Source organism: Porites lutea, chromosome 5, assembly GCF_958299795.1.
Source record: "Porites lutea chromosome 5, jaPorLute2.1, whole genome shotgun sequence".
NCBI classification, from domain to species: domain Eukaryota; kingdom Metazoa; phylum Cnidaria; class Anthozoa; order Scleractinia; family Poritidae; genus Porites; species Porites lutea.
Window position 1 is genome coordinate 6,618,868 of NC_133205.1, and position 22,907 is coordinate 6,641,774.

General features: G+C 39.0%; 1 protein-coding gene across 2 annotated transcripts; it reads left to right on the top strand.

The window, feature by feature from the left end:
* Nucleotides 1-16,906: 16,906 nt before the first annotated feature.
* On the top strand, nucleotides 16,907-19,648 carry LOC140938699 (uncharacterized). 2 transcript variants are annotated; one of them, XM_073388201.1, is made up of 3 exons: nucleotides 16,910-17,258; nucleotides 19,287-19,448; nucleotides 19,497-19,648. In XM_073388201.1, exons 1-3 carry the CDS (start codon nucleotides 16,984-16,986, stop codon nucleotides 19,543-19,545), a joined length of 486 nt encoding a protein of 161 aa, XP_073244302.1. In that variant the 5' UTR covers nucleotides 16,910-16,983; the 3' UTR covers nucleotides 19,546-19,648. The 2 variants fall into 2 exon arrangements, with proteins under 2 accessions (XP_073244301.1, XP_073244302.1); XM_073388200.1 differs by having other exon boundaries at nucleotides 16,907-17,258; nucleotides 19,287-19,648.
* Nucleotides 19,649-22,907: the final 3,259 nt, after the last annotated feature.

Consider the following 22,907-nt stretch of genomic DNA (forward strand, 5'->3'; position numbering starts at 1 on the left):
GCAATGGTCCTGAACAGCATCGGCAATGCGTACCTTGCAAATGGCCAGTACGCTGCCTCCATTAGCCGCTATGAGGAAAGCCTAGAAATGCGACAACAGATTAATGACACCACTGGAACAAGTATCACATATAACAACCTCAGCTGTGCGTATTATTGCTTGGGCAGATATGAAATTGCTATTCAGTATCAGGAGCAGGCTTGCCAGAGAATGCAATCTACTGAAGCGAGAAAACTATTGTCAGTTTCCTACAACAACCTGGGTGGTTTGTATCAAGCTCTTGGTAAGTACCAATTGTCACTGGTGAATTACAATAAAGGCCTAAATATAAGAAAGGAACTTGGAGACACTGCAGGAGAATGTCGCGCCTACAGAGAAATCAGTGGTGTTTACGATGCTCTTGGTCAGCTTCGGGAATCTCAGCTCTACTACGAGAAGGCAAACCAACTTGAGCGAGTGTTTTCGAACAAACCAAAGCAAGCCGCAAAGTCTGGGCAGTGGATTGCGCATAGAGAAAAGGGACTTGAGGTTATTGAGGACATTGGAGTTAGAAAAAGTGAACGCCTCATTTTATATAAGATAAGCCTCTCTCACATGTCCAGAGTTAAGTTCTACAGCGCCTCAGACCAGTTGGTTGGGGAAATTGAAAGACACGAGATTAGTCGAGAACCCCTTACTGAAGAGCACAAGCTTCAGTTGGATGAGCAAAGCCTTCTGCTCTACAAGACACTTGCCTTGAGGCAAATTGGTTGTGAAGATTTCGCAGATGCCTTGTTGACCTTGGAGAATTCTCGTGCCCGCGTACTTGTGGAGTTGCTCAATTTAAAGAAAGATAACAATCCGGGAGTTTCTTCAACAACGTTACACAGTTTAAACGCCACCTTTTCGTTTATCGCAAAACACGGAGAGAACCTATTGTTCATCGCCACACTACAAGACAGCATTTGTCTCTGGTTTATTAACAGGCTTGGAAACCTAACTTTTAAGTCCTACGTTGTGCCTGAGGATCTAAAATTGAATTTCTCATTGATTAACTTTCTCCGTACAGGCTTTTTAAGGACAGAAGCAAGAGCTGTAGCAAGCGATGATTCTGCAGGCAAGGAGACAAACTGCCAAACTTCATCGAAAATGCCAGAGAAAGACGGTCTTCTGGTGGAGATGGTTTCTGAGCTTTTAGCTTGTCCACCTGAAGACGATGAGCTGAGCTTTTTGCACCAGGTAATCTTCGGCGTTGTTAAAGAACTTCCAAATGACGAAGAGATTATTTTCGTTCCTGAAGGAGCCATCTTTCAATGTCCATTTGCGTTACTAAGAAACACTAATGCCGATTACCTGGCAGATAAGGTGAGAATGCGCGTCATTCCCTCAATTACAACACTCAAAATCCTCCAAGATTTGCCGAAAGAATACCATTCTAATGTCGGAGCGCTGCTCGTGGGTGATCCTTTCGTTCCCCTTCTTGCGCTATCACCATTACCTCATGCGTTAAAAGAAGTGGAATTTATAGGCAATCTTCTTGGAGAGCAGGATTCGTGTCTTACAGGAAAGGAGGCTACAAAAAGAGAAGTATTGCGTAGAATTCCAGAGGTCAGTTTACTGCACTTTGCTGCCCATGGCCGCCAAGAAGATGGAGCTATTGCTCTTGCTGCCGATGATCAGGATATATGCACCAAGGAAAGCTGTATTCTATCTGTAAACGATATAGCAAAAGTTAATGTGAGGGCCAAACTGGTAGTGCTCAGCATCTGTCATGGTGCCGTCGGAAGGATCTGGAATGCGGAAGGAGTTGTTGGAATGGTTCGTGCCTTTCTTGTTTCCGGTGCCCGTTCAGTTCTAGCACCTTTATGGGCTATTGATGATGAAGCTACCCTTGCCTTCATGGAAAGCTTTTATAAACACCTGATAGACCATAAGATGAGTGCAAGTAGAGCTCTTCACCAAACCATGAGAGACATGAGGAACTCTGACGAGTTCAGCGAAGAAAGGCACTGGGCTCCATTTATTCTTTATGGAGATGACGTAACGCTTGACTGGAACAAAACTACCGATAATTACAGTGCGACCGGGAAAACCGTGAACACTTGAAATATCTCAAGAATTTTTATTGTCTTATGACCAATCACAGCAAAGTTCAGGACACGCGAACTGGCCACAAAACCACGAACTAATTATCGTTTTTGCTTGCGGTTTAGCTTTCTCACGCCTGATTGGCTTTTCTCTTGCAAGACACTAACATTCCAGAAATATTTCTTGTGTTCACGGCTTTGCCGGTTTGACTGTAAATCATACCCTGGGTGCCAGAGACTTTTCTAGCGCGGTTTCCGGTTTCTGTCAAGTCTTTATAGTGACCCGCGCGAAAAGCTTCGCCGCTCGTGGCTTCGGCCTACGGCCAACACCGAAAATTGTCGCCGCACGCGAGAAAAACCCTCTGGTACCCAGGGTATGTAAATCGTAATTTACTTTAAAAAAATTGAATAACCAGCGCTTCTTAAGGGAAAATACAAACGTGCGCGCTTTATGCTACACTAGATGCCTTTTTGCCAAAACGTTCGATACATTATAAAAAGTTGAAGTTACATTGAAAAAAAAATTTACTGTTGAATGCTTTGCTTTGAACGACTACATTACCACTGCCCTTTAAAATGACGCTTTGCTGTTGACCCTATATGTAGTTATAATCGAGTCCGCCAAGAAATTGTCATCAGAAAGGGGAAGCACGGTGTAGTCAAACAACACCAAAATATTTGGGTCTAGCTCCTGGGTCGGAATGATACCGCATGGATCTATTTTCCATGCTACATGTGTGTTTCCAATGTTGGATTTGAGTTATACCTCCTATTACCTTGCAAGTTAAGTTTTTTCTTCCTCAAATTTGTATTTATCGTAAGATTTTGTGTGTGTGTCTTTGCGGTCGTTTGGCCGTTGGAATCTGACGTTCCACATTATTAACAGCACCAAGACAGTTTCTACCCAATTAAGCATTTTTCTTTAAGTTGGGCAAATTTCGTCGTGTTGGGTGACGTAAGCAATAAAGATATACCTAATCGTATCTAGTTCAGTCCTGTTTGCACCACGCAAAATTTTGTTTGTTTTGCAAAAAAATATGTCAACAAAAGGCCATTTCTAGTATCGATTTTTTTTTTCATTTATCAAAATTTCTTAAGTATCACCAAACTTCAAAGATGCCGTCGAGAAGATTTAGAGGTCTACAATTTTTGCCAGGCGACATAATCCTTACCCTGGGTACCAGAGGTTTTTTCTCGCGTGCGACGGGCAGCTTCGTTTCGTCGGCCAAAGGCCGAAACCGGAAACCGCGCATGAAAAGCCTCTGGCACCCAGGGTACATAATTCTTTTTTCCTTGACAGCTGTCCTTCGTCAGGCCATCTTATTTCGTGAACATGAGCAATAGACCTCTTTAGCTTGTATGTTTTATTTCCCAATACAGGTGATAATACAAAAAAGGAACAATAAATGATGCAACTTTTAAAGGACACACATTTAGAACTCACGGGCGAACAAGATTACTTTCGTTTTTATTCATCATTAACTGTTTATTCTATTTTCCTAATCGGATATTTAACCCCGTGCGGTATATTGAAAACCCTTAGAAGACGACTGTAGATCAGCGGGTTTGTTTAAAAAGAAATTGTGCATATGTTGACAGAGCTACCCGTGGTTTTCTTTGACCATCTTTATTTTGTCTCCTCGGGCCTGAAAGAATAACGAAAATTTTACCTTTGGTTAATTTAGCCTAAATGTTGTTGTTGTTGAAAGTGGTTGCGGTGGTAGAGGTGGTAGTATGATGGGGGCAATGGTTGTAATGATGGGGGTTCACAGAAGTGGTGATGCTGCGTTTGGTAGAGGTGGTGGGATGGGATTGGTACAGGTGGAGGTGATAAAGGTTTGTAGTCGAGGTGGTGACAAGGGTGGCGGTGGTGGTGGTGATGGAGTTAGTAGTTGCTGTGGTGACAAGTGTGACAGTGGTGGTGGTGATGAGGGTTGGTAGTGGTGACAAGGGTGGCAGTGGTGATGGTGAAGGGGTTATTAGTGGTGGGTCACATGCGTGGCAGTGGTGGTGGTGATGGGGACTGGTAGTGGTGGTGGTGATAGGGATTGGTAGACGTAGTTGTAGTGGTGATTGGGTTGTTAGAGGTGGTGTTGATAGGGGTTAATAGGATATGGAGATGGTGATTGAGATACTATTGGCAACTGTGCTGGTAGTAGGGTTTGTTGTAAGGGTGACGGTGGCAGGTGGTACTGCAACCTCGTCCTTAGGGCAGCCCTGGTGAGAAGGTTGGTGGTATGACATATCAGAGGTGTTGGTCAACTCACCCGCGGAGCCATCCTGGATGACTGTTATGTCCGCCGCTGCCATTACTTCCACTATTACCATGGTTATTATGCCAGTTTTGCCAGTGTCGTTTAACATTCTCGTTACCAGCATCAAGACTAAATGGAAAAAAAGACTAAGGTTTTTCCACTTCTAACAAGAGATTTCGTATTTCTAGGACACTGTAGGCATTAGCCACATGCACATCTAAGACGTGGTTGCCGGCGGAAGAAGTTGAATCTCTTTTCCAGTTCCGCGCGCTATTCAATTTCTATTGCATTCGTATTTGGCACTATTTTTCAACTATAACGCAAATACGAACGGTTTTTCTATTTCCTTGCCTTCAAGCGTTTTTAATTTATCTACTTTTCCGCGCGTAAAATACGAACACGGGCAGAGGGAGCTTACCTCCGCACTTTACTCTGCGGTGAGGAAGTTTGAACGCCAGAAAATCCACTTTGTGCGCCGCATTATGATATATACGAGTACATACTTCAGTGTGCTTGTATTTGCGTTTGTATCTGTATATAATGCCTTTTGCGTTGGCGTTGGCGTTTGCGTTTGCGTTTTTCTCGCAAGTGCGGACCGGTCTTCGTATCTTACATGCTAGTACACGGTTGTTGGTTGGGGCATGTAAATTTTAGAACACATAAATTCACCCATTTTGAGCCCCCCATTCCCCCGACAGCAACACCAACTGCGGAGCCTTAGCCAATTTGTTTTGGTACAAACAGTTAGTAGTATAATTTCTCTCTCCCGGGATTTAATTATAGTCTTTTGCACGGGTAAAACGTGGAGAAGGTAACAAAAAAGTGAATCGGAGATTGATATTAGAAAAATAAAAAGAAACGCCACCGTAGCATTGCAGTGCGTGCATCGCGCCTTTACTTTCAAAGTAGCAAAGGACTTATGGACAGTCCAAATAAGCCATTCTAGCCACCTAAAGGACACTGGAGCAAAGTCGCCGCCAAACCAAATGCCAAAAAACTCCCTCTCGTTATAGGCTTTTGTTTTATAATTGTTCATGTTATGGCGGGGGTGAAGGGGGGGGGGGGTTAAAATGTGTAGTCGTTATTTTTCTTTAGATGTCGATGGCGCAATATAAATTCACCAATAGAACTTCATGGTTAACCGTTAACAAAACGTTCACTGGGAACATTTCATAAATGGCATGAACTTTTCGTTACAATGGAGCTATAAACGTCTTTGTCCTGTGATTTCAACATGGAAATTATTTTCACTTTGCGCTATTGAACTATTTCCACTGAGTTAATTTTAAATTATTTTCAAGTTAAACTATGATGCATTTTATAGTGAGTTAATAATCCATCACTCAGAATGCCAACTCCGTGTGGGTTCGGTTTTTATGATTTTACTGAATTATCGGGTTTCTCACTTTGTGTCTTTACTTAATACTTACATGGCCATTACATTCGCGCTTCCCTTAGCTTCCATGAGTTTCTTGGGCCTGGCATAAATGAGGCTGACGCAGATAATCAAAACAAGGGGGAAAATTCTCCACATTGTCTCTTCAGTACAAGAAAATTTTCGAAACTTTACGCTAGCGATCAAAACTGCAAATGATTAATTGCCGGCTTTGGTGTGAAAATAACTTGCTTAACAAAATTCCATCGAAGGCCTTCTGTTGCCTCGTACACAACCTTTGTTCAAAACGACGGGCGCCATCACTCCCGAGCGGTCTCTTGTGTAATTTTCAAAATGGAAGCAAAATAGCCGTGAGGTTATTATATGTTAAATTTGCGTGGGAAGCTCAGCTTAGTCACCATAATAAATTTAAAAATTTAGACCAATTTAGTTTTGCCAGGAGCACATTTTGCTTTGCATAAGCCTTTCCCTCTAACTAAGGACCGTTCCTCGTCTTTAATAATTCGCATATTGCTACTTGACTCAACTTGTCCTTCTGTCTGTTCTGTTCCTTCTGCGTGTTTGGCTCGGTCAGATTTCGTCGCATGATAATCAATCTTTTCTTTCCTTTTCTTTCTGTCAACTTTTCTTTCTTTGTAGAGTCGTCATTCCAGTCATTCGACTCGGTCGTAGTACACTTAAAATATGTTATGTAACAAACACGGTAAGAGGTGCGGATTTTCCACTCCTGGAAATCCCGTTAGATCACTATTTATCATTTATTTTTGTTAAAAAAAATTATTGCGTTTTAGAAGAATTCAAAGTGGAAAGTTGGTAATTGCCAGCGCAGCCCAAGTCACTTGTGTTTGTTGGTTTTGAACAAACAGGTAAGAAAATAGATGTTCAAAACACAAAGGAAACTAAACTGAAGCTAACGTGCATTTCAGTATCTCAAGGAAAACAATATCAACTAAGATGCATGTAGCATTCCAGTAGTCCAAAAGTCCCGGTAAAAGAGATTTGTATCAAACTTTCTGTGTATTCTTATTCCAGAATACGGTCAGTCGAATGCGTCCTGATTCTGTCTTGAACAGATCGTTGCAATCGCAGCTAGAGCTAAGGGCGTAGCGGTTTTAAGATCTCCTAAAAGGTGCCTGGAAACGAGAGAAAATGACTTTCATTTTTTCCTCAACAGCACAAAAAACAAATCAAATCAAATCACTGGTTTATTGTTCCTTTAGCAGTCGGAAGACTAATACGCTACATTTATTGACAAGATTGATATTTAACACTAGGAGGAGGAGGCTGATAAATCACCACATCTTGTTAGCAAGGAGTAATTCATATTTTCAAAAGCGTAAGGAGCGCGCTAAGGAGTCGAGCTAGGACAAAAGACAAGGATCCATACTTTACTCAAAGGAGCGCGAGAAGCAAGGCATATAAGATGTTTACAATTTTATATGGCTAACTGTCTGTGGAGCAAGAAAAATAAGCGCCCGACAGGAGGATTTTAAACTCTTTTCAGGCCTTAAAAGTTTGACACTTCTTTACATTAGAGCCATCGAACAAAAGCGCATTACACGTCAGATATAAGGCTTTGCAAGTTGAAAAACTAATTACAGAAAAGTCAAAATAACGTGGCCATATAACAAAAAGAATTACGCAGATCATGGGGAATGAAAATTACCTGCCAAAGCCTTCGGGCCTGTTTGCAAATGGAGATTGTAACCCTCACGCTATGGTTACCCTATCACTGTAGAACTCGGGTTGCCTTCACACTTGCATATTTAATATATATTGGATGAGGCTGAGTATCATCTGAAGAATTATGGAGATCGAGCAGGGAGGCCAATGTGGATAACACCCTCCAAGATCTCCATAATTCTTCAGATGATACGAAAGACGAATTCAATCGTTGTTTTATTATTCATTCAAAATAATTCCTAGTTTGAAAACAAGCTTAACTCTGATGTTCAGTTCATCTTCAATTGCCTGTTTATTGGCAAGTTTAGGAGATGAAGGGTTGTTCAGTACCGCATATACCGCTAGTATATTCTCCAAAAACCATATTTCGTCCGTCGAGTTGTCTTCTTGCTGTTCTTGCTATGTTTTTAGCCAATAGTTCGCCTATTTCCCCCTACTCACTACCAAAACAAGTCAACCTCGTCCCCAGGTCTTCTCGGTTAACGATTCAATAATCTGGCAATTTTGCTGCGCAATTGACGTCATTCTTCTCATATCGCAAAATTCTTTCAAATTTTGGTTAACAGTAGCTGATTATGATGATTTATGCGTGAGATATTAGCCAATCAGAATGGAGAAATATTTCAAATGAATGATATTTCTCATTAGTTTATGCCACTTTTTTTAAGGCAAGATTTGAAAGTGCAGGTTTAATTTGAAAGATTTCTTCCCTTGGGCTACTGGACATTATACTCTTAAAAAAAAATTAATTTTCTGCAAAAATTGCACTAAAATGCTTGAATAGGGCTTACTGCTTTTGTTTCGATAAAATGCTTTTAAAAATGCGAGCATAATGTACATGGAAGTCTTCCCTCTGCACAACTGATAACGTCACAAGGTTTACACGCTAGGCGCCGCTTTGTCGGCCTCAAGAGACAAGATGATGCTGTTCTTGGGGGGCAGTTCGCTTTTAAGCGCTTGCAGCTCCGTCTTGCGCATGAGAAGTTTTTATCAGATGGAGGCTAGCTCTTGCTATCCTGTAGCCGTCTTTTCAAATTCTCGATTTCCATTGAATCTGAGTTGCTGAACCTTAAAAAGCGTCGGAAGAACATCGGGCCAACTGGTTGAAACTGCTTTCGCCAATGCATGCCGCCAGTGTCCATTCCCTATCAGTGTCCATGTTTAAAATAGTTAAAAAAAAACGTAAAAGGTTCCACTCGAAGTAACCTTTCCGGCAACATAAATTTCGCGGGTATTAATTGATAATTTGCGAAATTGGAACAACAGACAAATTTCGTGATCGGTAATTTTCTGTCAGTATTAAAATAGATGAATCTTTGGACTCTATCGGTGTACATTTGTGCTCATTATCATACGAAATAAGCCATAGAGGCGTCGCCTTGTATAAAAGTAAAGCTAAAAACTTGCAAGAGCTTGTTAACTTGAGAAATTTGTGCAGTTTTAAGCTTTATGCCAACTGAAAAATAACATAAACAAAAGAGCAGTCATCGAATTAAGGCTGCAAAATTGCTGGGTGGCAGAAACGTTAATGGCAGCCCATAAGTTCTTTCTAAAATTTGTTTGGTATTTTGGGCTCAACTTTTCAGAGAAAGCGCCTAATATAATCGTGCTCTACCAATATTCAGAGATGTTATCTAAATTGCGAGACCAAAGAATGAAACCGGGGTATGTAAATGAGAAAGAAACAAAGATTCGCTTAAATCCTTTTAACATTGGTAGGCATACCAGCCACATTTTCACTGTAAGTCGGATTTAACAGTATCCTAACAAATTAAAATTAAAAACTAAACTGAAACAAAGCTACTTCAAGGCTATCTACCTTAATTATTAAAAAATTGCACCGCCTCAATCAGGATCACCTGACAGGATCAACCAAATATAATGCCATAGGCACCATGATACAGCAACAAAAAAACACTGAAACAATATTTTGTACTGAAACTTTGGAATGCAGCTTACCTAGAAAACCGATGGAATTTTCTACTACCTGTTCGATCACGCAACAATGTTGAACGGTATAAAAGGGCTTCTTTTTGAGCTGATAAAATGCGTTGTTATGAAAGGGGGATGCGGGAAGAGAACTCAAACAAAGTTTGATTTGTAAGGGAATGCTCTGCCTCGAGCTACAGACACCTAAATTCCCTCAGCGAAAAGCGATTCCATGGTCTTATTCACTCATTATTTTCTTTGATACAGCCAACGTTTTCTAAAAAAATGCATTTAAAACCTTTTTCGCCCATGCATGGACTTCAGACCGACAAAACCGACCTTTTTGATTCGTATCTATTTTAAGTTCGTATCTATTTTAAGATCTCTTCGGTGGTTAGCTCGAATGCTAAGCTCCTCTGACCACCGTACACTTTTACCCAAGCCATTAATTTTCTTTTTTTTCTTCTTCTTCTCCTTATTAGTGTATTCCTACCTTACTATATATAATGTAAATATTTTATAAAGTGTGAATAATAAAATTGAATTGAATTGCACAAGTAACCGACGAAAGAAGCGGAAATATAGTCTGTGATATTTCGTTAAAAGCGTACAGACACTACATTAACTAGTATTGATTAATATCTACATCACTCAAGTTGGTTGGAGCAAATGCCTTAGATATTGAGTATACTGTATATATTTTTCTTTCAATGGCTTATAAAATTGCTCTGTTTCGAAGAAACTTTTTGGGTTATACGGTCGTTGGTGAGTACCTAAAATTTAACGTAAATGGAACAAGAGGAAAATTTCTGATTAGTTGCAAACGGGACTTGTTATCAGTCAACCACAGGGATCCCACGTTTATATTTGTATAGCATAATTTCATGACGAGTCGGATTAAACAGCATCATAAAAAAATAATAAAATTAAACTGCAACTGTAGATTTTAAGGAGATCGTTCGTGATAAAACATTAGCGGCTTCTATCTTGATACTTGTGGATCGCCAAATCTCAAGCTTTTGCGATCTTAACCACGACTTAGCAACAAACGATATGATCTTTTTTGCTGAAACCGTGACGCAGCAGCAAACATCAAACAATATATTTTGTGCTGAAATTTTACAGCAGCATTCCCAGCTTTTTAGTAATCTCTTAATATAAAATACTTGACTTGGCCATTAAATCCCACTGGCGTCTCGTGACCAATAGGCAACCTCCCTCAACTAACTTTTTAGGAAATGTATGGAGATCAGTCTTTAGAAAATTTGTATGTCGATATCGGAGCTTATAGGTTTCTTTGAGATACTTTAAGAAATCACTTTATATATCTTTGTGACGGTCTCCCTTAGCCTTCTACTGACCTCAACTCAAGTAATATCTCTATTCGGCAAAAAATTACAAGAAAATCCCGTAGTAGATGGTCCTCTGTGGAAATCTACCTGACTAATGCTAGCACTGATACGCAGTGTAACTAAACACTTAAAATAAAAACTGGAGGATTCCAAAGTTGTATCCACTCCTGTCTCTTACAGGTGCGTTTTTAAATACGTATATTTTGAAATAAACTTCTAATTCTCTAGACTAAAGAAACTAAAGTAATTTTTGTAAAGTGTATCTATAGAGTGTGTAGGTCCTTTCTTAGTTATACTTAAGTCAAAGTATTGAGATAGCAATCGTTGATTTACAGTCACTGCGTTTCCTCGATCGGCAACAATCCTCTTCCCATACTTCAAAAGCAGTTGCAATATATACTCGTTGATTTTACTTTGTAAAACGGCGACCGTAGCTGTTTGAGTAAGCGTACTTGACAATTAATTTCTCAAGCTTCTTTGCAGAATTTCATGATCTCGTGTAAGTGTTCACTGACACAAGATATCAGCTATCGGTCACGCCAATGTTGACTTTTTGAAAAAGGCAATTCGACTTACACACGTACTACAAAGATTTTAGTACTAAATGAAAGCTACGTGAGAGTAGGCAATACTCTGTCTCAAAGGGAAATGTAGAATATCATACCCTTGGCTGCCAAATGGCTAAATGACCCGCCCATGTGCTCGAAAACAAAAAGGATATTTTTGCGACTATTTTTCGATGCTTGCAGTATCGAAATACTTAAACTTAATATCAATGCAAAACGGTTCTCTAGACAACAAACAGGCTTTGATGCAGAAATAACACACAACATGTTTGTTTAGTGTTCAAAAATTAAAGTTTTGTTAGACCCTCTTCGTCGATAAAAATTGATCAGAACACTCCAAATCTGTTCATTTTTATAGTAATTTCCAGATTTGAGACACTTTCATTCTTTTAATTTCAAAAAACATATTCATAATATTCTCCTGTTAAGAAATAACGTAATAACTTCCCCTTTTTTTCTTAGTAACTAATATGTTCCCTGCATCAATATCTCTAATGCTTGATGAGAAACTTTAGATCTTGATCTATTTGATGTAAGAAAAAAATCGGTTAGGGAATAACTACAAAGACAAGACCCAAGTTTATGAAATAACTACAATATCATAGAACACTCAAACTCTTCACAACTAAAAGTTGCAGGGAAGCGTTTTTGTAGGTCGGTGAAATACTTTTAAGTCTCTTCTAGCAAATCAATATTACTGAACTTCTGTTGATATTATAATTATAATTTTCTCCTGTTAAGAAATAACGCAATAACGCCCACTTAAATTTACCTAGTTAGTAAAATGTTCTCTCCATTAAGTATTAGCTTTAGTTCTTAGTCTAACTAAGGTAAAAAAAATCAGTTAAGGAATAATCAACAAAAAAAGACAAGACCAAAGTTTATGAAATAAATACAATGTTACGGAACATTAAAACTCTTCACAAGTGTTAATAGCAAGTGAGTGTTTCCTTAAATCGTGGCAATATTTTGCCTCTTATGGCAAATCAATATTTTACTGAAGGTATCTCAGTTATTCGTGATCGGCAGATACAAAGATTAAGGCTTGATGTCTGTGGATCAAATCCTTCACGTTTCTTTTCCTTAACTTTCGCGGCAATACTTTTGCCTCCTCTGGCAAATCAATATTACTTCCGTTTCCAATTTTGTTTTTATTTGTGCGGCTAATCTCAGTAATTCGTGATACGTAAATACAAAGAGTAGGGCTTGGCAGATGTCTGTGGATCAAATATTTCACGTTATCTTGTTTTTCCTTCCGCGACGGAGCAAGATACAGAACGGTAGAGAAAAAATGACGACTCGTTTTAATAAAATTTATTACCAGTAGTACGATCCTGCCCAATCAATTTTCCAATTTAAGCGGTATATTCCTGAAATTGAGTTATTAAACGGTGACACACAGTGCGAATTACCGATTTAAATGACTTTTTAAAAAAACACGCGACGCAATCAGTTTAAGGATGTTGACAATGGCAGCCGTATAATGATTGGAATCAACAATAGTGCTAATTCATACAAAATTACAATTACAAAATTATGTTACAAAACATTTGTTGTTAATAAAACCATAGTTATTAGAGGAGACTGGTTATGAAAAGCGGCAAACATCAATGATAAAAACAACAGTGCTGTAGTTTATGTTGGAAGCACCCTGAAAGTGCACAATCCTTTGTTTTCTGTTGGCAAATTGTTACGGAATAAATTAATGCAACGTTTTTATTGGTCAATACAATCAAAATGATAGGAATTCTTTTGAACGTTGTGCACTTTCAGGTCCACAAAAACATATAACAAAGGAGTCTGACGGGTTTCATAACCATTCCACTCAATTAACTCTGATAAAACATAAGGTGCTCACAAAAAGATTATATCCTGTGTCGCAATGTTTTGTTAAATAAAACAGCTGAAAGTAAATTGACATCATACGGAAAAATTAAAGTAGAATTTTAAAGTTAACATGTCTAAGCTTTTACCCAGATAGCTTGCTCGCAGGTACTAAACTAAACTTTTTCAAAAGCTATTCCCTTTTTAACTTTCGTATTTTCCCTCTGTGAATCCTGCTGAACTTTCAGGCGTGTTCTATGACACCGATAATCAACAGGAAAAATAAATAACATTAGTCAACTCACACGGAGATTCAAAACAAAACCACGCGAAAAAACATCAGCGATTTCCACGTTATATTCTTTCCTGAAGTTATGTAAAAAATTTCCCTTCTAGATCTCGGTGTTGATCGCATGAGCCAAACTCGCTCGGTTTGTCGAAGTATTAAGTCATTTAATAATAATAATAATAATAATAATAATAATAAAAATAATGATAATAATATTCTGAAAATTGAAAAGAAATATTTTTTTATGGACAACAAAATTAAATACTAAAACCTATTTACAATTCATTTCGATTAAAAACTATTCGCACGCACAATTTGTTTTTTCAGAAAAAAAGTCATAAACAGCTACAATATCTTAATTGTAATAAAACAACACATACTGATGATCGTATTCCATCTAAAAAACGGAAATGAAATAGCGATCTCAATATTTTAGTAAATATTCAGGCGACCAGTCCTTTTTGAATTTCTTGGTCAGCGATAAGGTTGAACATTACAGTGATCGGTTAACAAAGTAAGGTTGAAAAATTAAATAAATAAAGTTAGCAGTTTAAATTTATCAATTTTCAATACAATATTATGCGATGATAAAAATTGTTAGAATTTTACAACCCGGCTGGCTAGTCATGCAATCACAATTTAAAATTGATTCAGTTTTGTTGCGTTTAATTTGGTGGCCGCGATTTTGGTTAAGTAGGTAGCACCGGGCCACCCCGCCTCGTGCATTGGAGCTGTTGGAGTAGCAGTGACATTCGTGTCCGTTAATCTTCTCGACCATCACAAGATCCACAATCATGTTCATTACTCAGTGCAATTGCAAATAGTCCCAATAACTTTCATAATGTTTTTTCTCGTTGGATAAACTAATAAGAATATTGCTCCTCGTTCTGATTATCATATCAAGTTTTATTGTTGCTTTTTGCAGTAATCATTTTAGGGAGCTTACGCAAGACTTTTTTTTGAGGACGAACGTCAACCGTACTATGTTGTAGCGGCTGTTTACATGGAGGCAAGAAGATCCTAGCAACAAGGAAGACCCTAGAAGGCGGAACAACCGTTTCGTCGGGTTTACATGCAGAAATTCTAGTTCGCGTGATTAACAATGAAAGTAAAGAAGGAATCAAAGATGGCGGGCTACAATAACAAACGTGCAATTTAGCCCCTTCTGCTTTCGTTGCTGGAGTTAATATTGCGCTATCATCTAGCCCTGCGGTATACTGTTTTCATCCTTTTGGTTGACAGTATTCGGTAAAAAAAAATCATTCACGGTATTGTGGTACCATTTATTTGCGATCTCCTGTCTAATAAAGGTCAGTACAATATGCAGCACCAACCACTGAGGTTAATAAAACTTAATATTTTTAAGATTTTAGACTCAATCTATTACGAAGGGCATCCAATGAATGAGCTTTTCGATGGCTGTACCGATCAAGGTCTTCTCACGTTTTCTTGCAATGTCTGAGGTTGATTTCTGGTGCATACATGCTTGAGATAAACAAACACGGCAGATGGATACAGCTTTAAGTAAACGCGACCGATCATAAATGCGGTATCGGTATTTCGTCGATTTTTGACACGGTATTTCGGTAATTTAGGGTCGTAACAAGGTATATTTTTTGCCAACTGATCCCACATTGAGGACTTTAATTTTGATCCCTGATCCCAAAATTTTTGCAAAACTTGATTCCGTGGATTTTTTGATCCCTTGATTCAATCTGGGTTGGATTAATTGCGTATACTTTATAAAAACTGAAAAAAAGTGTTTCTCATTTTGATTTCTTTTATAATTAGTCACGTCATTTACTGACTGGAGAATTAAGATTGGTTCCAGTCTGTTCTCTCGAGTTATCATAATTTCTATCATAATAGGTTCCACTTAAAAGCTCTCATTACAATATATCTTGTAATAAACATTTAGTTTAGTGCTTTGTTCGTGCCATTTACGCCTTTCCTTTAAAATGTGATCAATTCCGCAATTCGCGAAAAGTCAAGTTAGTTTAAGGTAAAAGGCGTTTGCTCTAGTTATACTCTAGTTTGTCTCAGTCAGCCGCCTTGGTAGCACCGGTTGACTAACTAAATTCAGGTGTGCCACAAGTTATACATCACCATCTGACTATCCTTATACACGTTTAATACTAGTGTAGGTAGCCTGAAGGTGAACGCACGCGGAAAGAAAAGTTGTAGCGACGAAGGCGGCACAACCTAGGAGGGTTTGGGGACATACTTCTCCCAGAAAATTTTTAAATTTTTAGTCTATGAAATACCATTTCCAGGTTTTTTTACAGAACATTTTCAGTAAATTAATACGCAGGAAAATGCAGTAGCTAGTTGTTTATTTTACCCATCTCTGGTGTTGTTGTTGGTAAGATTCAGTGTTTATGGGAATAAAGAGGCCAGTGACGCCGTCAGAATTATGGATAATAAAAGGATAAACAAAATACTAACAAAACACACGAATAGTGCAAAAAATGTACCCGTCATCCCGATTTAATGATAAAAAATGCTTTTTCGGGAAATATAAATTTTTTGTTCTATGTTTTAGCTGTACATGTACACACGCGCGTATGTTCGTATATGGACGTTAAGCTCCTGAGATATTAACCTGAGATCAGGCTCTATTTCCGTTTTGCTTTGTAAATGACATTCCGGCGGGCATGGCGAAACGAAAAGAGAGGCCCAATTTCAGCGGTAGCCGTTAGAGAGAATGTATGAGAACCGCTCAAATTGGGCCTGATCTCAGGTTACTGAGATATTGGCTTGACCAACGACTAGTACAACAACAACGTAACAGCTTACAAAATGCTAATATAACTTTCAAAAGGTGTAGTGACAGGAAATTTGAAGAATCTATCATGGCCTCACAATTTGCAGCAATTTATTTCCGGACTGAAAAAACCGATATATAGTAATACTGATCTCTTAGCTAAGAAGTTGTCCATAATTAATTCATGTGTTTTCACACTTTCTTATCACTATTGAAATCTTTGCAGTGACTTAGCATGCATGCATACGATGAAAGGTTATAAACGGTTTTTGTGCCTACGTGTGGGTCAATTGCACTAAAACAAATAACTTATAGATAAATAAATACTGTTACCCAGGCGAACGAAGTCATACGGTATAGAACCCTAAGGCCCATGGATCTATTAACAGAAGCAATTACTTTGATTATGTAAACGGAACTTTAAACATTTTATTTTTAGCTCAACATTCTTTTTTACTCACGGAAGTTAAAGAAAGTTTGTAAGAGTTATAATGCTAGTAAAAGCTTTATTCGATACCCATTAACCCATTGACATAACTAGGATAAGTTTCGACCAACTGTTTTTTGAAACCATTCTGATGCAATGAAAGCCTTTTGTCGGTTTCGTGACCATCAACTACCGAGTGCTGGGGCAGGCGTGTTCAAGCCAGCAATACTCCGTTAGTATATTGCATTCCACTTATTAACGTACTTGCTTGATGCCCACTTCACTTTGAGTACTAAATGAATACACAGGAGGTGTTTCAAAGAATTTACTCAAGAGCTCTCCTTTTTATAAAGGGCCGGATTAGAAAAAAGTTTTCAGAGTTGCACAGCTATTCTCACCGCTTAGATCAGTTCTGAGCACAGAGAAACGGCCATGAAAACTCTTGTTCTGATTGCCCTGTTGGCCTTCTTAGTTGGGACTGTTACTCAGGCTGCAACAACTGATGAGGCGCAGGCCAAGGACGAGGCTGTCGATGTAAGTGATGAGAAATTTGAAGATGATCTGCGTGAAGACAACGCCCTTGGCGATGATGACGAAGACGAAGATGCAGATGATGAAGAAGAAGAAGGCGAAGAAGACGAAGACGATTTAGAAAGCGAAGACTCCGTTAACGATGAAGACTATGATGACGAGGAAGATCCTGAAAGGTAAATTTTTAGCCTTTTTCGTTCTCAGCACGTTGATAGGCCGAAGTTTTATCTTTGAATCTTTGTGGATAAAACTCCCGATGCGGCATGTAAATGAAATTTCTTTAGAAGTTCCAAATGGTTCTACTTATGTTTTTGTTATTTCACGAAATAAAATTTGTTATAACTGATTTAAATTGTCCTAACGGAACTCCGTTGAGTATGGAGGAGGCTTTCACGACCCAGTAAATTTCAGCAAGAAGACTAGGGGAATTAAATGACATGCGCAATTCCGTTTTAAGTAACCTGGCCAAAATGAATTCCTATCTTTACGTATTTCGAATAGACCTTATTCGCGATAACTGCCATCTTTGCACGTGCTTAACGCGTGGTAGGAAAAAGGCAATGTCATGTGGTTCCTCAGGGGACAACAAAAGATAAAATCTGCCAATAATAAAAGAAATCGCGGTCAGGTCTTAGTGCATGATATCTCAAAAAACGGCTGCGAGGGAGACTAGTATTCTAGACAATACAAATTGAAGAACTTACTTTTACCTTGATTACGATAACGGCAAATTACAAGTGGAAGTCAACCTCATATCCAGGCCTTTTCCCTTTTTTCTGACGGAAAAACCCTGGAACGATGTTGAGTGGAAGTGATGATTGCAATTCTTTTCTGGATGCAGTAGCGACTTTAGATGTCTTCACGGTAAGCATTACTGACGTTAATCTTGTCGAAACTCGAACTGTACATTTTGCAAGACGAAGAGTTGTTTTGAGAGAATAAACAAACTCGGCCTTAATTACTCGTATTGCCAATTTTTTTCAGTTTTTCACTTGTACGTTTCCCCTCGGAATACCTCTTGACAAAGCTTTTATCCCGTGTATCAGTTCTAAAGGGCATCCAAAGACGGTAGCTATCGTGAATAATCTGCTGTAACAAGTTTTACAAAGAACTATAAATGGCGCATGTCAATTTTAATTAACCAGCACCTTGCAGGTTAAAAAAAAAGATATTTTCTCTCGGTATAGTTCTGGCCCTGAGGAAGGCCAATTTTGTTACCCAAAATATTAGCCTATAATAAATCAGCTCTTTGCCGTAGTGCCAGCCCTGCATTCAGTTTTGGTCAGTTTTTTGCTCGTTTAAGCTACTACTTTTCTGCTCGCGTATCTTAGAGGGGCTCTGAAATTGATGACTACGGCGAAACACTCGAAATTCTCCTCCCTGTAGCTTATTTATTTTCTACTGAGGAAGAGTCTTAAGACTATTTAGCTAAATTTAAGACAACAAGAAATGATTTAAGCTGTATAGTAAGTTTTTATCAACAGTCAACTACTGTCAAACTAAGAAAACCGCGAACAACTGAAACGTTATAACCAACTATGAGCGAGGCTCATGATACACCAATCACTAACAACCATGGTGGTACAAATAGTTTCGAGTTCTGCTCAGTCATTCGACACTATTGCATGATCTCCTCTGATGCCGAGACCTTCATGTCACTACGCGGTCGAAACGTCGCGATCAATATCTAAGTGACAATCGTGAGACAAACAATTAACGAAACCCTTTATGAGACATAATAATTTCAAAAATGTTTCTTGCCTGATGACCAGTCACAGGAGATATCAGGACACGCCAGACACGTGTGGGACGCGCGAACAAGCCACAAAACTCCAAACTAATGAACATTGCTGCTTGCAGTTTACTCTGATCATGTCTTTGATCATGTCTTCCCTTGTTCCTTTCCTTGTTGATGAAACACAAATAATCATCAGAAACATTGCTGGTGTTCATGGTTTTCTTAGTTTTACTAAAATTGACAAATGGCTAAACGCATACTGCCAACTGGCATTTTTCTACCTCAAACATGCAACTGACGGACATTTTCGAAAGCAGCAGTTGTTTCATCTGCTCGAAACTGATACAAAAGAAGAGAGAAAAGAAAGAAAACAATACATTGTAAATAACTGATTAAACTGTTCTAGGAGCTGAATAATTTCTTCGCGTTTTACTTATTCTTTTGCCTTCTGCTTAATCTTCCTCAGGGATATAGATCGTCAGCAGGACGCAAAGGCGTGGCGCCCAAGAATCCCGAGATTTCCACGTCCAAGGTTCCCGAGATTTCCACGTCCAAGGTTCCCCAGAATCCCACGTCCAAGGTTTCCCAGAATCCCACGTCCGAGGTTCCCCAGAATTCCACGTCCAAGGTTCCCGAGATTTCCACGTCCAAGGTTTCCCAGAATCCCACGTCCGAGGTTCCCCAGAATTCCACGTCCAAGGTTCCGCGGTTGGGGAAAGAAGTGATCGATCAAAGGCGACTTTGTGACGAGGAAAATGGTCTTGAACCGCGTGTGTTAGATAAGGTTAAGCTAAAAAAGAACTAACAAACAATTTTGTTTGAGAAAAAGGTGGAGTGTATTTTTGCGGCCTGCTTTTAGTTTAAAATTAAAATGATAAAAATTAAAAGGTGGAATGCGTTTGTTTTCTTTAAGTTTTAAATTAAGGTGTTTTTCCTTTCAAAGGAAAGATGCTTTCTTTTGGTTCATTATTATCCAGTACGTACAGATTTAAAATTAAGATGTACTCCTCTTTAACGGCCTACAAAAGAGATTAGGTTTTTAGCAAAGTAATACTATTGAGACCTAACCTCTAAAATACGGACGCTTTTAGCTACAACACATACGTTAATCACTTTGTGTTGACCGCATACCAAAAACGGTAATGTTTCACAGAATCGCGAGCAAATCCTCTTTCTTTTCTTACTATACATTTAACGAAAAATTAGATTTACATCAAATTTTCTCGGGGCAAATATAGTGCAAAATAGGAAACCAAGGGTACAGATCTGACTTATGAGTTCGCATGGTGGGGAATTTGTCGTCACAGGTCACCTGCGGGCAAAAGCTTTTCAAAGAAAAATTTCATAACCCAAAACTCTGGGGGATTTTAAAAATGTTATCACCCTCACCGCACTAAAGCCAGTGGAAAGTGTAAGCGAGCTAATCGTAGAAGATATTTTGGAGGGAAAGGCATTGTGTTTAAAAGGGCTTTGGGTAATCTCGTACCCAGATCTCAGTCTGTCTTACGCTGAAAAGTGAGATTAGGCTTTGGGAGGAGGGGATGTGGAAGTCATTGGGAAGGGCAAGCAACTGAAATAGAAAAACAAGAGACAATTGTCACTGTGTGAGAAGATTACCACGGGATGGTTTATCTTATTTTAAAATGCACTTTAGTTGAGTGTCAATGTATTTAGCACACACGTATTAATAGGCCATTTCCGAGTTCAATTTTTGTAGCAAGGACTAGCTTACAAAAAAGAAGGACGGATCCTTATAAAGGATCTGAGCAATAAGTGAAAGTATAAAACAAAATTAAAGATATATATATTCCCGACTGTAAAATCAGCCTTTCCTCTTCCGAGTTCCCCTGGGCCTCTGTATCAAAACGAGGTTAAGTGCTCAGCCTTTATATGGAAATGATTTTTCATTCTCATGCAAATTAACTAATTTTCACAAGAAAGGTTGTGCACTTGGCCTCATTTTGAAAGCGAGGGTTTTTGAAACTCGGAAGTATTTTCACGTCTTTCTGTGGAGACGGGACCGCCATTTTAAGTATCCATCCGAGCCACGCAAAGTTCCAGCCTTTTGCAGGGCAAAAGAAGCACCTTCGTTCTTCAGCTATTTTAAGACCCTGAGTATTGGTCCAGTCCCGCAGTCAAGCGCTGTACCGACTGAGCTAATCCTGCCGCGATTAGGTGTCACTTTAACCGTATTCAGACCAAGGGGTAGCGTTTGGAGCTCCCGTCGCGAAAAAAAATGAATAACGTCGAATCTATTTAAGCTATGACCACCAAACTTAGCGGCTTTTCCTACAAATTCATCTGGAAACATTTCGAAGTCACCATGACGTGTATGTCAGCATTGACGTTACCATGGCAACCGAGTTTTCACAGCCATGTGTTTCAAAATTTGCTCTTTTCCTATAAACAGGATTTATTTCTTTTTTTATTATTAAATTGTAGCGTTACACTTGATCTAGTAATATTTTATGAAATTTGTTAAGTTATTACTGTTGACCCCCTGGTTGATGGAATCAAGCCTTTTTAGTGAGCGATTTGAGAAAAAAAAATGAATTCAAAACGACCTAATGGTAGACGTTGGGTTCAATTTTTAACAGTGTTTATTTCTCTCGGAACTTCGCGACTTGCGGAGTTTTGCTTCCTATAAGTTTCCCGTATAAACCTGGTTTATGAATAACTAGACTCGCCGAAGGGCGAAATTAACTAGGCTGCCATGGCGTTTTTTTTCTGAAGGAAGGCAGAGGGTACAATAAAACTGTACCTTACCCACTATAAAACCCATCAACACAGGGGGTAGAGATGATGAAATATAGACGATAATCTTAGTTTGTTCCAGGCGTTCAGATCGTGGAGACAGCACACTGGGTAGGGGTGAAAGCGAAAAACCTCCTTTCCCCCTCTCCCTCTTTTCCTCCCCATTTTGTTCTCGCTCTCTTCCTACGCACCGCACTCCACTATCCGAACGCCAAGAACAAGTTACGATAATCTACAACTACCGATCGTCCCAGTCGTCCGGATCGTCTCGATTTTTTTTTAAACGACTGAGTGGGGCGATCGGGACGATCATATGGAAACCAGGTATAATAACGCTGTGTGTAACGTGCCTTTACTAGGGTACGCCTATGCATACAGCTGAAATCTGCGAAACATGTATAGAATTTTTTTCTATCTGGATAAATATTTCACAGTATATTGGTGTTTTTGTGTTAGGATTTCCTTTCTCCTTTAACTGATTAAGCATAGTGAAATGGATTCGAGTGAAGCCACAGACCTTGGTTGAGACATTTGACCAAGCCAACTCCAATTCTATCCCCCAGTATATGTAGTTTCCATAACTTTGTTGACTTATCCTTTGTCAACATGCACAGTTGACCACCAGCTTAAGCGGTATGAAGAGACTGCAAACTCCTTTACGAAGGACCATGACAGACTAGAGATTGAGTTCTCTTGCAATTCTGCATATGAGCTAAAAAACGTACTTGATGTTGATGGCATTATAACAGAGTTTACCTGTTTAAAGGATACACATCTCTCCCTTTGCTTGTAACCTTCTTGATGGCGTCACTGTTTTACCCTTTTTACCGTTAACACTGTACCTCAACGATAACACTAGAGATGGGAAAATAAACAACTTATTACTGCATTTTCCTTTATCTCACGCTATGAAATCAATGTCCAAGGATGGAAGAAGAGAAAAACGGACTTGGTCGAGAAGAGATTGGAGAGGGGGGCGGGGGGGGGGGGGGGTTGCATTTGAAAAATTATTATTGCCAAGGGGGCTACAATTTTCATCTGTAATTATCTTGGGCGGGGGGTAATGTTTTGATACACCACACTTTTCTGAAAACCCTCGCCCCCTCCCCCCACCTTGGGACGTAATAAACGATCGGTCCCTTAATTATGAGTCGTGTTTAGCCTGTCAACAATTCATTTCAAACTCATTTCAAAGTTAAACAACCCAGTACATTTATTCTGGAGACTTCATCGTCAAGTTTCACGGAATTCAAAACACGGAAAACTTCATATCGACGGTACCATATGCATGCTGATGTTCACTATTGCGTGACTCATGGCTGTGAATTTGTAA